General features: G+C 36.8%; 1 protein-coding gene across 2 annotated transcripts in view; it reads right to left on the bottom strand.

Annotated features, from left to right (window-relative positions):
- The window catches only part of LOC126235799 (transcription factor Dp-1), a 197,274-nt gene that overhangs the window by 142,660 nt on the left and 38,216 nt on the right, over positions 1–16,398 (bottom strand). For both annotated transcript variants that reach the window (XM_049944619.1, XM_049944618.1), the window contains exon 3: positions 8,559–8,634. In XM_049944619.1, coding sequence (XP_049800576.1) covers positions 8,559–8,634 — 76 coding nt within the window. The remainder of the gene's footprint in view (positions 1–8,558; positions 8,635–16,398) is intronic.

Raw genomic sequence — 16,398 nt, 5'->3', positions numbered from 1 at the left:
AACATGTTCAGTACCACATTACTTCACCCACAGAAAATTGGCCTCTTTTCACCCAACTGTTTACTTGTTAAACACAATATGAAGCCGTATGAATCAACGTAAGGGCTACATGAAGACTCCTCAGGAAACTTCATGCCTATATTAGCTAAACAGCAATGTAAGTACACTGCAGAAGTCTACCTTGAATTCTTGGTTTTAAATGTCTCTGAACTGGCCAGGTATTACCCAGTATAGTCAACCTGTGCCGCTTGTTTTCTGCGAGTTAAGCAGCATACATCCAATATTTACCCTATTATGAATGAAATCCAAGAGAATGGTGGCAAGTAGTTTCAGAAAGTAACAGGTAGCCTCATCTTCTAACACAAACTTACTATTTTATTAATGGAGAGCCATAGCAAATAAGGCCAATTAGGGTCTTGTACTGAGTCACACCACTAATTTTAATTCACTATTTCTTAGAACCCTAAAACATGACACACCGCCATCTCTTACGCCAAGGAGAAGCCCACTCAAAGACCAAACTCTTAATTTGTTAGTCTTTAATGTTATGACTGCAAGCCAAAAATACTACTATTGGTGATGCGGCCACAAACTGGTGTTTCTATACCACTTTCTGCATTGTATCATCATCCTCTGAGTAAACTGGTTAGGGAGGGCATTTGTCTGACATTTTCTAAAACACACCCAACAATGTGGACGTTTTGAAGCACATCCGCCACCAGTCAAATATTGTTTGTAAAATGCTGTGAACACACGAACGGTTGCCTGTGGTTGTGACACTACATATACAGAAAATATTGTTTGTAGAAAGCTATTGCACATTGCTGTTTAATTAAGTTTAATGTCTTTACATTATATCTACTTACAACATTGTGTATCAGCAACTAGTATAAAAGCCCAACACTTTAAATGTACCTACCAATACCACTAGGTATCAAAAACTCCAGTAGCAAAATAAAACTGAACATAAATTTACATTACTCACACTTGAAAATTAAGTTTTCACACTGATTCATTGCAGATTAAATAATTTTGACAACTAGTAATTTGTAAATGCAACCATCTAAAACTTATGCTATAGCTTCTATTATGTAAAATTTATAGAAAAGTAAAGCAAGTAATGTATTTATTAAAAATATGAATGTTTCTTCTTTGTCTTGCTTATAATGATTAGGTGTACACTAAATTGTAGTCTATTATTTATTGTAAAAGACAGATTGGTTGATATTTATGTTCACACCATACATGCTGTAAGTACTGTTAGCACTGTATGTTAGTATTAGTAGGCAGTTGGGTGTTTATTTTCTGTGAAGATGTTGTAATGCAATTGCAGTGAAGACAAAATGTATTGTGATTTAGAAGACTCCTTTGATGGTAAAATGCAGACCAGAAAACTTTAAAGAAAATTGTGTTATTTAATAACTGATGCTACCTGCGTGATCCACTTTGATTTTAAAGATAAATACAGCTGTTCTGTAATTAAAAACTTGAGCCAACATATATCACCCCTCAAGAAGACAACAAAACTATCATACAGAGATATAAGTATTAGAGTAAGAAATTACTGAAGTAAACTTGTCCTCTTATGATGGGCATTCAAATGACAAATCTGAAAACGGAAAATATGTCACTGAAATTTGTACTTTGATAAGAGGAATATTACAAGATCACTGCTACAGGTACTATTATTGTTATGACCATTTGTCATTTATTATTGTAAATAGTAATCACATGTCTGGGTGTTGTATGCTGATTTAGTGAGAAGTGGTCTGTGCAATCAAGTCATAAAATTGGCTCTGTATATAAAGCATTAGTACTTCCAAAATGCGGAAAGTGCTTGCTAAGAGGAACTTTAATTAAAATATCGATGCTAGCACAAGCAACATTGGAAGCAATGCTCCCACGCTGCCAACAAAATACACTAAAAACTTCGATTTAACGAAGGCAATGACGTACACAATGAACAAAGAGAGAGCACATTATTTCCAAACTGAAGTACATAAACCTCAGGGTAATATTCAGTTTTCAAAGTGAAAATGTTTGCTAGGTATTAATCTATCATACTAATCACTTTTTTCTTTCTTTTCAAAACTACATTTATCCTGTTAAGAGTAGTAAAAATAGTGTTATTTTCAAAGTTAGTTATTACTTCTGATACCATACTATCATAACAGCCAGTAGAAATGTTTTTATGTCAAATGATTGGTGCATTGCAGAGTTCCAAGATGATGATTACTGCACATAAGATCAGCAGATGTCAAGCTGGTATTGACCTGTTAACATTTAATTTGAAGTTTGAAGGAAAAAACAACGAAAATACAAAACTAATATTCCATATACAGACCACGTGATACATCAGAATGGCAGAAGACTAAAGATGAAGTGGGAAGATGAGTAGTGATGGTAATCAGCTTTCAGTGGTTTGTAAATACAATGTTAGATACTGTCAGGCAGTGAAACTGCAGCAAGAAAACTACTATCACTTTCATAAATTGTTTTACAACTATAAACATATGCCTCAACAGAACAGTTTCAGTAAAAAATTTATTTTGGTACAGAAAACTGCAAGGAAGAGGTAGATATATTAGGCAGTGAGTTTTCAGTGGCACACTATGTGCACATTTCCTAGGTAGATAATGTAGAAGTATGTTGCACTACCTTTAACAGCCTGCTTATGGCATTTGAATGAGACGCCAACCATACTTAGCTTTTAAGTACGTTAGGTATAACTTATGGGCATAATGCTCAGCAATTTTCTGAGAGTGTTTCCTTTTCAGTCCAAGTGAGTGCTTTTCCTATGAAATAATTATTAACTTGCTCTTTGGATGAAGAGTACCAAATCATTTAGGCTTATTCAACCCATATAAATAATTTTTTCTCAATTCCAGAAAATTAAAAACTGGTCTGAGATTGTGTAAATGACGTCACTTTTTTTATGTTAAATGGATTAACACTATGTTTTTAATGTACATAAACAGACAAATCTTGTGGTTTTGCTCCAAAGAGACTTAACCCCAAAACCTGATGAGCATTGTCCACAACATTTTAAAAAACAAGGGCTACTCTCCATTATGTCAGTTTTATAACATAGAAGTAGAGTCATCTGCCAACATGTAGGACTCTGAAATGAAAATTAAGTTTATTAACCTCCCAAAAATTTTCATTTCTTAGACATACAATAATTTGGAAATCCAATATTCACTTACACCTGAATGAGATTTTCACTCTGCAGCGGAGTGTGCCCGAGTTCGAGTCTCGGTCCGGCACGCAGTTTCAATCTGCCAGGAAGTTTCATCTACACCTATTTGTATTTTGCACTCTACTATGACATAACTCTTTTCAAGAATGAGAAAGATTTATTTTGGCATTAAATAGACTGCCCAGAAACTTTTTTTGACCACCTCAACATACATGTGATTACAGGAAATCACCATGTAAAGTCTCCTTATGTAACGGAAGTACAGTAAACCCATATTTACATTGCCGTTCTGTAGAATGCACTGTGTCCCTAATCATGAACAATGCAATACAGCTTGCATACATTGTTCAGTCTACCAACAGACTTGAAGGGTCTTTTTAATTTAGACAATGCATGCACTGTCACTTTACATGAAGGGTTGCAAAGCTGGCCACCAAACTGATGTATATTAGACAATGCATGCACTGTCACTCTACATGAAGGGTTGCAAAGCTGGCCACCAAACTGATGTATAGTACAGCATCATCATCTGAATATTCAACATCTTAGATCTGGCTCATAGCAGTCAACCACAGTTAACAACCCCAAGTGATGATCCTAAGGAGAATGCAACAAAATTGTGTTCTGCCTCTTTGGAGGAAATTGCAACACCTGTGTTGACCCAGACTTTCTGCAAATCTCTCTTCAAAACAATTTGGCCTCTACATGGTCATTATGAAACGCACAAATCCCTGATCAGTGTGCAAAGACAGTGGACAATGGAAAGTGTGGAAAAGAACCTGGATTAAAGGCAACTGGCTCTCTTTCCAAATGACTACAAGATAATCTTGCCCCTGATGATAACTGTAGAAGGTTGTGGGGGCAGCCAGTTACCAATCCACAGTTCAGGCACACAGTTAAACAGCTTGCTTCAGGATGGAGGTCAGGTTTTGGGTAGGCAAATACCATCAACGGATGTTGGCGACACTTCATCACTATTGACGGAAATTTGAGGACTGCAGTTTTGGAACAAGATTATCCAATCTATTATCCAGTACTACAATAAACATTTCGATGGTGGATTTATCTTTCAAGGTGATAATGTGCAAGCACACAACTTCCACCACATGAACACTTTCCTCCAAGAGGTACGAATCAACCACAAGGAATGGCATGCCATACCTAATGACATGTACCCGACTGAGCACTCTTGTAAACATTTGAAACTTGCAATGTGTTATCATAAGAACCCTCCACAAACGCTGAAATGACTCCAGGAAGGTACCTTCAAAGGCTGGGACAGGTTTGCTAAAAAAAATACAGAACATTCATAATTTTGCGCCAATGGGGTGTGCGAGTGAAATGCAGTTGGCATCCCTGCACATGCTTGTGTTTAATGCGTAACTGCTGGAGGTTTCCTTGTTGTATGTCTGTTACTTACTGTTCAGTGCTGTATTAAGTAGGATGATGTGTCACACAGATTGCGAATTTCAAGATGGCAAAGTTAGATGAGCAACACATCTGCACTGTCAGGATGTGTTGCGACACCTGCGAGAAAATGTGAGAAGGAAACTGCCTGAAATGTGGCGAGACAATTCATGGCTCTTGCAACATGATAACGCATCCACACATTCATCTTTGTTGGTGCACAACTACTGCACAAAAAGCAAAATTGCTAAGCTGCCTCATCCTCCGTACTCTCCAATCCTGCCACCTGCTTTTTTGTTTGTTTCCAAAGTTGAAAACCCGTTGAAAAGACTAAGACTTCCAACAATAAACAAGATACAAGAAAATTCGTGGACGGTACTTCGAGCGATACAGCAACACTGCAGGACTGCTTCTGGAAGTGGAAATGGCATTGGGAGCGGTGTATCAATTCTGGAGGATAGTGTTTCGAAGGAGACCATGCACATTAAGCAAAAGGTACGTGTAGAAAATTTTTTTGGATGCTGTTCTGGAATGTTTTGAACAGATCTCGTATGAACACCATACCAACAAGGATCAACGCATGTTACAAAGTACAAGGTGGAGCAACAAAGTATCAAATGTTACACAGCAGACCCTGAATTCACTGACGTACTTTCTCGGACAGACTGCCTCCTTTCTGATACATCACGCTCTCTCTTTCATTTTGTAATTACAAAACTGAATCAACTATGCTGAAGTCTTCAGTTCATGTAATTCAAACACTGAGTTGGGCTAAAGGACCAGCAACTCAATTTATTTTTATGGCGTCTATCATAGTTGCATATAATTTTTAATGGTGACTAGTTTTGGCTGCTTGTAGTCGTTTTTAAACTATTATCTATGTCTCTAATGTTTGACTATCATAATTCCATTGGGACATTCAAAAGCTCTGTTCATACATTATGTGAACACAAAAAGTCTGGGTTGACTGTAGTATAATTCCAACTGCATATTCATGACACTATTCATACACGAAGTAAACATAAATTTGTTGTGTGCACCAATACGAGCCCTGTGACTCTATGAAAGAATCTCCGTAGCTGGGGTGTAGGAAAGAAAGTCACCAACTGTTTTTGAGGTCTCAGTTGAACTCCACGACATTTTTCAGCACCACTAAAGTTTCCATACTGCCAAGAACTGCCAGACTATGCTTTCTACTTAAAAAATGACATTACACACAACAAGGAAAGCAATAATGAGAATCTCTTCTGCAGTAATAAACAAAGAAGGTATCAGCACTAGCGTGAAGGGTAACTTAGTATTAGTCTTGACAGACAACATCTTAAACACTGTATCCAAAGTCCTGAAACATTTTGTCCACAGCAAACTTACTGAATACTTAACATAAATTGTAATTTGAAGGAATTATCAAGCACACTGCTGTCCTTGCCACCTGAGTGCTGTAAGGATATATATTTCTTTGAAAATTTCTTGGACGAGTTTTTATACATTATGACTTTAGGAAATGGTTGTCAAGTATGTGTTTTCTTGTTTTTTGTGGAATGAGTGGGGATCAGAGCAACATGACCCCGCACACTGCCATTTGAGTGGACAATCATCTTGCCACTCAACGCAACAACAATAGTCACAGACGAGGGAGTACAAAAAGATACGACCATTTTGTTCAGAATCCTTGTACCAATTATCATTTTAACTGAAGGGGGAACCTGATCGCTTCTCACTTCTCAGTCTGTCAAGCCACCCCCCCCCCTCCTCCATTTTACTATGTTTCTATCATGTTCCTCCTCCCCTCCCCCACACATCCTCCGATGGCCACTGCTACTAGTACCCCTTGTTTAAATCTATCTTCTTGTAACCTGCCTTTGTTATTCTGCTTTCAATAAACTAATTTTTTTACTGCAGCTAATGTTGCTTTCCACTATACATGTTAATAGTTACTTCTAAGTGTTGTATCCAGTATTATATGCAAGTCTTTTTATACCAGAGTCTTTCCTGGTAAGGCTTAAGAACAAACAGGCCCTAATCATGCATGGAAAAATAAATAGATAAATAAACAACAAAAAATATCACTAAATCTTTAGCTGAAAAATTAGCAGGAAATGTTAAATGTCTGCGGCAAGTATGAACGTAAACAACAAATTCATTGGGGTACATGATGGAAACAACATATGAGTCAATTTTGGTAACACAACATTTAAGACATTGCGCAGTCATGCCTTTACAACAACATGGGTTCACTTCTTTTGAAAGATTAGAGACCACAGAGGCACCAATATATCGATGGCCTAAGAGAGACATGTTACCTCTGTTTCGTTAAATCACTCTTTTTTCACTGTGAGATCTCTTGACTAACTGTAAAGTAAAATAAGACCGAAACGAAAAGTTACAGTTGTTGGGAATGGTGCGTGTAATTCTATGCTGAGCACTTACAAACGTTTCCAATGTTTTCCGAGTATGTTGCAAGGTAATGCAGAGTATGTTACAATAAAAAAAAGTCCGCCCCTGGTAGCTGAGTTGTCAGCGTGACGGAATGTCATACCTAACAGCCTGGGTTCGATTTCCAGCTGATCGGAGTTTTTCTCCACTCGGGGACTGGTGTGGTGTTGTCCTTATCATCATCCTTTCATCCCCATCAACACGCAAGTCGCCGAAGTGTCGTCAACTCTCAAGACTTGCACCAGACGAACAGTCTACCCAACAGGAGGCCATAGCCACACAGCATTTCCATTTCCAATAAAAGAAAAATTACTTCAACACTATCACTCTCTCAATCATGTATCTTCCACCAAACAAAATAATTTTGTTATTTATTATTTTGTCCAATATGCTCTTCATCTTTGATATTTTGTTTGCTGCTATCAAGTAATACTATTTGTTCAGTATAATGCTAGGTTACTAAAAAGTGGATTTCAGAGAGTTGTACAGTCTACAAAAGAATACTGCACCATAGAAAGCTAAAAGTTCCTACCACATAGGCAACTACACTGACGTATTTTTGAGAATGGCATGAGAATTTTCAACAATGAATTAATTTTTTGAACTCTTAGACTATACAATGAATATATTGTAACAACTTCGCTTGAATGAGACATTCTACCATCTAGACGACTGTATGACGTGTCAGTTGCCACACCCGCACCTGAACTTAAGCTAGATAAGAGCCTTTTGCAGACAGTGCACTGCTAATTGAACTACGTGAGTGTATTCGAAGGACAGAGACAGCTTTCATGTGCAACATGCATTTCCCCCATTCCTTAATGATTCCACAGGGGCTCTCCCACAATGGCATGTGATTAGCACTTTTAAGAGTGCATATTGGTAGGAATTTACTTCTCGGCAACTTGTGGGTGGTGTGGAAGGAGCAGAAAAATACCAGTGGTTAGTAAAAGCTTCGAACCTGTCCACAAGGAAAGCTTGAATAGGTGTGGATGTTTTGCTAAAGATTAGAAGAATTCTATTTCATAAACAGCTCTGAAGTTTTGTAAAAGCTAAATTCTCTGCTATAATCATTTGCCTTACAGCATTTGTCCTACAGTATTGTGGAAGAGACTCTGCAGAGGCCGACAGAAAGAATTAAAAACCTATGGGGAATTGGAGCTTTAGTGTGCTATGACAGGTAAGTTCAGACAGCACAATAAGCAATGCAGTGTATGTTAAAGAATTATCTTGATTGAGATCTTTAATTTGACACATCTTTTATTCAATGAGTATTTTCGCAGTACATCTCTATCTGACCAGAATCAAGATGATGGATTTACAATATATCAGTAACTAGTTGAGCTGCTAAAGGAAATACACTGTGTCACATTTAACACAAAAAGGAGTAGTAGTTTGTTCTTAAAGCCTAAACTATTTTAATATGATTATATATAATTAGAAATCTATAGGGGAAGTTTAAACTGTGATACTCAATAATTTAGAATAACATAAATAATACAACAACAGCACTTACTCTGCCCAGATGTTTTTGGACTTTGCAAACTAAGTGTTCGGAGAACCTGTGGTGCAGATGAGATCACACCAGCACCCTGCAATTAATATAATTACTTGGTTAAAAATATGCACTTATTTACCTGAGGTCTTAAGTGTCATAATGAGTAAGCAGAAAAATTCTGTGCCATATTTTAAGCTTTTTAAAATTACTTTTTCTGTGAAATAAGCAACATATTGCCAGAGTCTCTGTTGACAGTCATAATCCAGTAAATAATATATTATATACAACACTGTTCTCAAAGATTACAAGAAGCTAGACTAAAGGCATATAATATTAGGCTCCTCATAATTAAAACATAGCAAACTTACTTTGCACAATACAATTAAAAATAGAGTACAAACACATTATGATACAGGTGCAGAGCTTATTGATATTTAGTCACTTTGGTGTCTTTAAATCCAGAAAATGAGCCTACTGTGAAGATATAAGGGGGACAATCTCTCAAAATTCATGAAGATGAGGAAAAATTCCTGTAACAAATCTAGCATACGGTATGCTGACACTGGCCCAACTGTATGAGTCACACACAATTGTCTGTCTTTCAGCTTCATTATGTTTTCGACTTGATGATGCTGCCATTCCTGGCTAAAAATTTTATGTGTAGCATACTGCTTCATTAACAAAGACTGGTCTGAAGGCAGTCAAATCAAATAAGGCATTAAAAATTCTTGCCCTCAAAGACTTTCAAATTTCACAGCCCAGTCAGCAAAATCCAAACAAGGTCAATAGAGGAAAAAATTGTGTAGTCACCAAATTTTTGTACCATATAGTGGTAGGAGGGACTGTCATGAACAACATTCTAAAAACCACCACCAGTGGGGTGCGAGAGTGGCGTTGGGGGCCCATTTAAAGGTCCTTCTTCACATTTTTTCAAATAACTTTAAAACCACGTTTCTAGTGAAAACATTTTGCAGTACAAAATTACATTAAATTATCTAAAAAAAAGGGTTTATTATTTTTTCTTTAGGATTAACAGTTTCCACATTGCAGGGAATGTAAAAATCCCCTATTATTAAAAGTAGTGTTTTAATGGTACAAAATTATTATTTGCTTTTAAATGAAGTGAATTAAAAATAGATGAAAGTGAGGGTGGAGGGTAGAAGCGCAAGGGAATGTAGGTCGCCAGAATGTGGCAATGTACTTCCCTCCATTTTAGGTCTGCAAACTGAAGAGTGAGCAAGTGATTCTCCACTATTTCTACCACCATGTCTCAAGGAGCAACTGCAGGATGTTTCACAGTCATATCAACCCTCCACAGTGTGTGAGCATGGAGGTCATGTATAAAATGCTGTGTTAACCGGCCCCTTGCATTCAATCCAACGGTCATATACAACGTCATTTACCCAGTCGCACACTGAGTTATGCTAGCGAGGCGGTGCACTGTCTTGCTCCCAAATATGTATGTGTTGCTGAGTTTCTCCCCATTGAGGCATGGGCCATAGCTGTAGCACATCAAGATAAGAAACATCAGTTACAGTTGATCCCCGAGAAAGAAAGGCCTATGAACTTTCAGTGGGGATATTTCTTGGGCCAAAGCGTGAAAGACTCACACTCGTTCAACACGTTTTTCAGTCACTCTTTGTCATTCCATATTCTTCCCACAGGTATGCAAACAGAACCATTTGAGTTGCTCTTTCATTTGGTATATTATTTACAATTGTAAGTTGAACGTAATAAATGCTACAACACTTTATAACCAGTATGTTCATTTTGAAAAACCCTGTATTCAAAACCACTTTGGAAGATATACAGCAGATCTCTGGTAAGTGGTTCCACTCAGTGCAGCCCACTCTACAAGTTCCATCATTTCCTCAGTGGAAGTGATTTTCACAGTTTACCAGTAACACAAAAGTCAGACGACTGAAGTAACTTTCTGGCCATTCATTAATTCAGTACAAAGTGACAACAACACTGTCACATGGCTTTGCAATATGCTGTCCATGACAGACAGCAACAAGGAGTCACATTTATCAATCCAACATCTTTTTCACTAACACTACAAAGGTCACTGACACAATCACACTTAGGAGTTATACACTTCTCATCCACTGTTTATAGGAATGTCTTTTACGTAAAAGTCCACTTAACACCTGCAAATAAGTACTCCTTTAACAAACTGAAAATAACTCCACTACATAAATGCAAGCTCAGTGAAGTTATTTGTCTACTCGCACAAGAGAACTGGGCATGAAATAGTGGGGAGGTAGATAATCTGCCTGCAAACTGAACAGCAAGCAGGGGCCATAGTAGTGGAAGTTGCTTTTCTTAGAAGAATGCTAAAGCTGCCGTACAGAACGACCACAAATCAACTTCCTCTTCAACAGGGCAGAATAGTTCAAATGTGTGTGAAATCTTATGGGACTTAACGGCAAAGGTCATCAGTCCCTAAGCTTACACACTACTTAACCTAAATTATCCTAAGGACAAACACACACACCCATGCCCGAGGGAGGACTAACCTCCACCGGGACCAGCCGCACAGTCCATGACTGCAGCGCCTTAGACCGCTCAGCTAGGCAGAATAGTATGCAGAGATTTACATAGATACTGTCCATGTGTGTTTCTCGTGTTAGTATTATTAGTAACTCATGTCTGTATTCCATGTAGTGTTGGTGCACTTTGTAGAAAGTAAACATGACCTGGGCATGCCTGCACACAGCATCGTCAGTGATTCACATGACATGCTGCGGACAGTCAGTATAACTTTGTGAAGAACCATGTAGTTGCTTCTTGTCACATATTGGGGTAGATAGAGTGGGGAATCACATGCTCAATCTTCTGTTTGTAGACCTATGAAGGAAGGAAGTGCGCGACCACAAACTGGCAACCTACGTTCCCAATCACACTTCTACCCTCCATTCCCACCCCTGCAACATGGAAACTATTAATCCTAGAGGGAAAAAAATTACTTGGACCATTTTACTGGGAATTTAACATAGTTTAATTTTATACTGGAAAACGTTTTTGGTACTGCCATAGTTTATGAGTTATTCAAGAAAAACATTAATTGATGTTCAAATTTTGCCCCCACCTCCACTCTCACGTCCCACTGGTGAGCATTTATAGTATGTTGTTCATGACACACCCTCTTAACACTGTACAAAAATTTGCAATTACATGATTTTTTCTACTAATTTTCCTTCGTTGACTCAACTACCAAAGTCCAAACACTCTATCGCTGTACCCATGTCACCCTTTATCATATTATTTGATACTTCTCCACTGGTAGATAGACATTAAACCAAACTCTTGGTTTGTAAACAAACATTCTAACCATCTTGCAGATTTTCATAATAACGTACTTTGTTATTTTAATCCCATTTTTCCATTGGTGTTTCTGTGTCTTCTTTTTACAACAGTTTCTGCCTTCATATAGTTACCTTTTTCTCATGTCAAAATGAATAACAAATAGCAAAATTGCATTACTTACCACAAATTAATAGCAATATTCCAGTTTATACTCTTACAATTCCTGGTTCCTCAGATATGATTATGTGACAATGACTGTCTCATCTCTCCACCTTTTCTGAAGTAAAGGAAAAAGAACAATCCACATTCTTAAATCCTCAAATTCTCTAGCTTTAATTTAGTTAGCCCTGATGTGCACTTCATTTCATAATATACTTATATCTTGTTCCTTTATTATTATAAACTGTTCTAAGTATACATAAATGGCTGTTTCCAAGCTCCCTGTTACTGTGATGTTAAGCATTGATGAATCAATGTCTGGTATCCGCAAATATCCAATCAAATTAACAGTGATACGTAACAACTCCCATAAAAATATACATTGTAAATGTTAAAATGTAACGTGCGTAACCTTTTCATGAAGAAGCACAAATCACTGAGAAAAAAAGGATTCATAAGCTAGAAACCCGAAATGTTATAAATTTCTAAATCAAGGAGTGAAAACACCATTTTTAAAAGTGTGACCCAGCGAAATTAAAATTGGTACGTAATACTCTTTCTGTGTTATCAACACTAACTTTCTAATCTTATTCTTCCTTGTAGTTAAATTACAGAATCGTGTCTTGTAGATGGCATGCAAACATACCTCGTTAGTCACTCTTTTTGCAAATTATCTGAATATATACAATCAGGGAATGAAGGTTCTGTTAGCCACAAGGCAAATGGTAATGTTTGTTGTAAAGCTGAATGACAAATAATAATATACTGTATATCATAATCAGTACTGACTGATATGAAAAATATTTTCTTTGAGAACTGCCAATGTCATCAAGTAAAATATTTAACTGTTGACAGTAAATAAATGAAAGATGTGTAGTAAAACTGTGGAAGCAGGAGTTTTTTTAAAGTAGCCACTTCCTTACTAATTTATTCAATTAAATTCACTTTGGCAACTTGCATTTCCCTAACCTAACCCAATTATCCTACAAGAGAAAAAGGATCTATGGTTTAATGTAGAATCCTACGCAAATTCATTTGTTGTGACTCTTCACATTCTCGAGTGGTGAAGACTAAGTTAAACTGAAAAAACATCCGTGGTCTGACCAGGATTCAAACCCATGACTTTTCAGTTTCAGACACGCACTTTACCACTAGACCACCAGGTCCATTTATGAATTGTACACGGTTGCCATTCAGTTCTTCATTGGAAAGTCACAATAATTGATTATTCAGAGAAACCATTTACTAGCTGCTTACTACTAATGATTTGTTGCAAGATATGCATGGTGTGTAGTAACACTATACGACAGAACACTTTTCACACACACACAGCCGAAATACTGGATGTAGTCAAAGGTTGAATTCTAAATTAGGTATTACAAGTTGTTTAGCAACCAGCAAAAAGGAACAAATTGATTAAAAAGAACAATAAAAACAAAACCATAAATTTGCAACTGTCCATCTCAAACCGCATCTCATACTGGCTCACTATAGCCTACCAATGAACTGCTATAACATGAGAAAATTCTACCAACTTTTAATTGCCTCTTAATTTTGCTGGAAGATCAGCGCTATACATATGATACTATGAACATCAGGACTAGCACGCACAAGAGAAATAAAATATATATGGATGAAACAAACCTCACTCCCTCTTTCTTACTACTCTACAATAATAAAATACTGGTCAAGAAGGTCTGATATGAAACATGAGAAGTTTTTGAGAAATCAGGTTCTAGAACCCTGGGATGGTGACCTTGTGTCTTTTTCACTGCACCTGTCTATGACTCAATACCTCCTCTATAAGGTGAGTAGCAATCTATCCTATCTACCAATGTAAATAGGTACACTGCCCTGATAAATAAAGGGATTTTTCCTTTTGCATTTCAAGCGTCTTCAAATTCTCTCTTTATTCAGTTTGTCAAGAACCTACCAAGTATTTGCAGTTATCTTACTCTTTGTTAGATATTCAATGAAGCATAACTTTTTGCATCCTGGAAAAAAAAAAAATCATCATAACAAGCAAAGTGGACGATACTGACTGTCATCTTTCGGGCACAGAAACCAGCTTCCATCTACTCCCTTGGTGTTGCATTTCTGGCATGGTGCAGTACACCTAAACTGTATCTGCAATAACAGATCAGCATACAACGCAAGTGAGATTCTTTTTAAAAGTGCGCAAATCATCTTGTACTTTATTTGTTCAGTTCCGTATTTCATTTGAAATATATCATACTACTTATTCTGATAAGCTTATCAATCAGCTACTTTGTACACCTTTAGATGCCAATTGTTCTCTGTCATGTTACTCAGTTTCTCATGTGGTTGCAGTTTTGCGACATCCATCAAATGGTTCGTCTTCAAAAGAAGTGCAGTTTCATTTTATTTCAGCCACCCATTTCATAACTGTTAAAAACAAACTAGCAGAAGCCTTTTAAATCTTTCACTCTGGATGAATCTCCATGGGTGACATCCAAAGCTGATTTACAAAACAACACAAAGAATTTTATGACAGCAGGGTATTTCAGTTTCTCCATTTGAATGAAACACGCCATATGACCACATTAAGCCACACAAATGAACCTGTTAGGTACGTAACATTATTGATCAACATGTACAAATGAAGTCATTGATATCAATGCTCTCTCTGTGCCAGATCGAGAACTTTTCACTTTATTCTTGTATACCATAATGACTCGTCAACCAGCATACAGGTGGCAAATTTCATATCAGCAGAAATGATACTGTTAAAAGCAATCTGTAATGACACTCATTACACACAATTCTATTACTGTTTTTAGTTGCTCATACCTCTAATATATCTAATGACACACTAACGTGTCTTATCTAGCAATTCTTGTCAGATATTTCCTTTTACGCACAAAGTAATTAACTTAGAACTACAACCATAAACATTTCAAAAAATGTGCAATATTCAGTCAGAACTTGAAAAAGGCAGATCTATTAAAAACCACACAATATTAATGTTTCAAAATAACATTTACTTTATATTTTGTTGTAACTTTTTATCCCACCATCAGACAACTTAGTACTAAATAGGTGCATAATCTTACATCATCACTCTATCTTTGAAAGTAACAGTAAGTTTATGGCTAGAAGCTCTTGCTGACATTTAAACTGTCTGTTTAATGGTCTTGAATTGTCTGACGATTCCAATTCACAACAAAATATAAGATAAATAATATTGTGGAACATAAATGATGTTTTGTCAGTTTTTAACTTCAAAAATTAGTTGTAATATGACTGCAATGTTCCGAGATAATGTAACCACACACAGACAGTTTCGAAGTTAAATTACACCAAGATTCGAACAATAATGGAAAAGATGTTCAACAGGGCCACCTGTATGCTTCTTAAATTGCACAATGTCTATAAATTACACTCTCTATAAACTACATAATGGATTTTTATCCGAAAGTTCATGGGCAAACATAGCTTTCACTATGGATTCCTATCTGAAATTTCATAACCAAGTGAAGAGTGGGAACTGGACAAATGGGATATCAAATTGACTAGTGTGAGGTGCAATTTTGCAAAAACGATTTAATTGTTTGAAAAACCAGAGTAACTGAGAAAAATTTAATTAGTTGTTTGAGGAGAAATTGAAATATTTCATAACAGCTGCTGCTAGCTATGTAAATGAAGCATCAAAAACTCTCTCTCTTCAAAGCCAAGCCATTTCGTACATAAAAAGTTGCACTTGTGCAGAAAACTGTCAAAATGGCTTACTTCAAACCAAGCACTAAATTCAGGACATTACAAGAACAGAAGATGCTAGGAAAGCCGTCTTGCAAACTTTTCTAACATCTCAGTGTTGTCGCAACTCTACAGATGACAATTGTTTCCACAGCAACTGTTAATGTTTCTTCACAGTTTAATTCTCATGCTGATTACTACACAGTGTCTCAAGTACCACCAGAAGTGCACAACAATTGCTGACCACCAAAATTTTTCGCTGGACGTATTTAGTTCAGTTTCACGAAGGTCAGCAACCCCTGGAAGTTCTCATTCGCTTTGACAATCCTCTCAACATTTCAACTAATGATAAGCACCTTTGTGATATTCAACCAATAGCTGTTAGTTATGATCAAAAATTCAACACAAAAATCCTATGACTTCAGATGCCTTTGATACTGAGCTGGGAGACTACTGGGCTTACTTTGCCTTGAGGTGTAGTCTATGAATGTTCATCAGTGGTTCAGTATATGTAATTTTGAGCAGACTTTGATCTTGACCCTTTTTTTCATTTTTGATGCTACTAACAGAGACTGACTGTTCTGTGGCTGCATCTCACAAGAAGTCGTCAAAAAGTATGTGCGTTTGAGAGGTCTTCAACCATCTGACACAGAACAACACTTTAGAATGGAAG

The sequence above is a fragment of the Schistocerca nitens genome, chromosome 2, assembly GCF_023898315.1.
Source record: "Schistocerca nitens isolate TAMUIC-IGC-003100 chromosome 2, iqSchNite1.1, whole genome shotgun sequence".
Taxonomy (NCBI): Eukaryota; Metazoa; Arthropoda; class Insecta; order Orthoptera; family Acrididae; genus Schistocerca; species Schistocerca nitens.
Note: the sequence above shows the minus strand (reverse complement) of the source record. Positions and strands in the feature narration are given on the sequence as shown.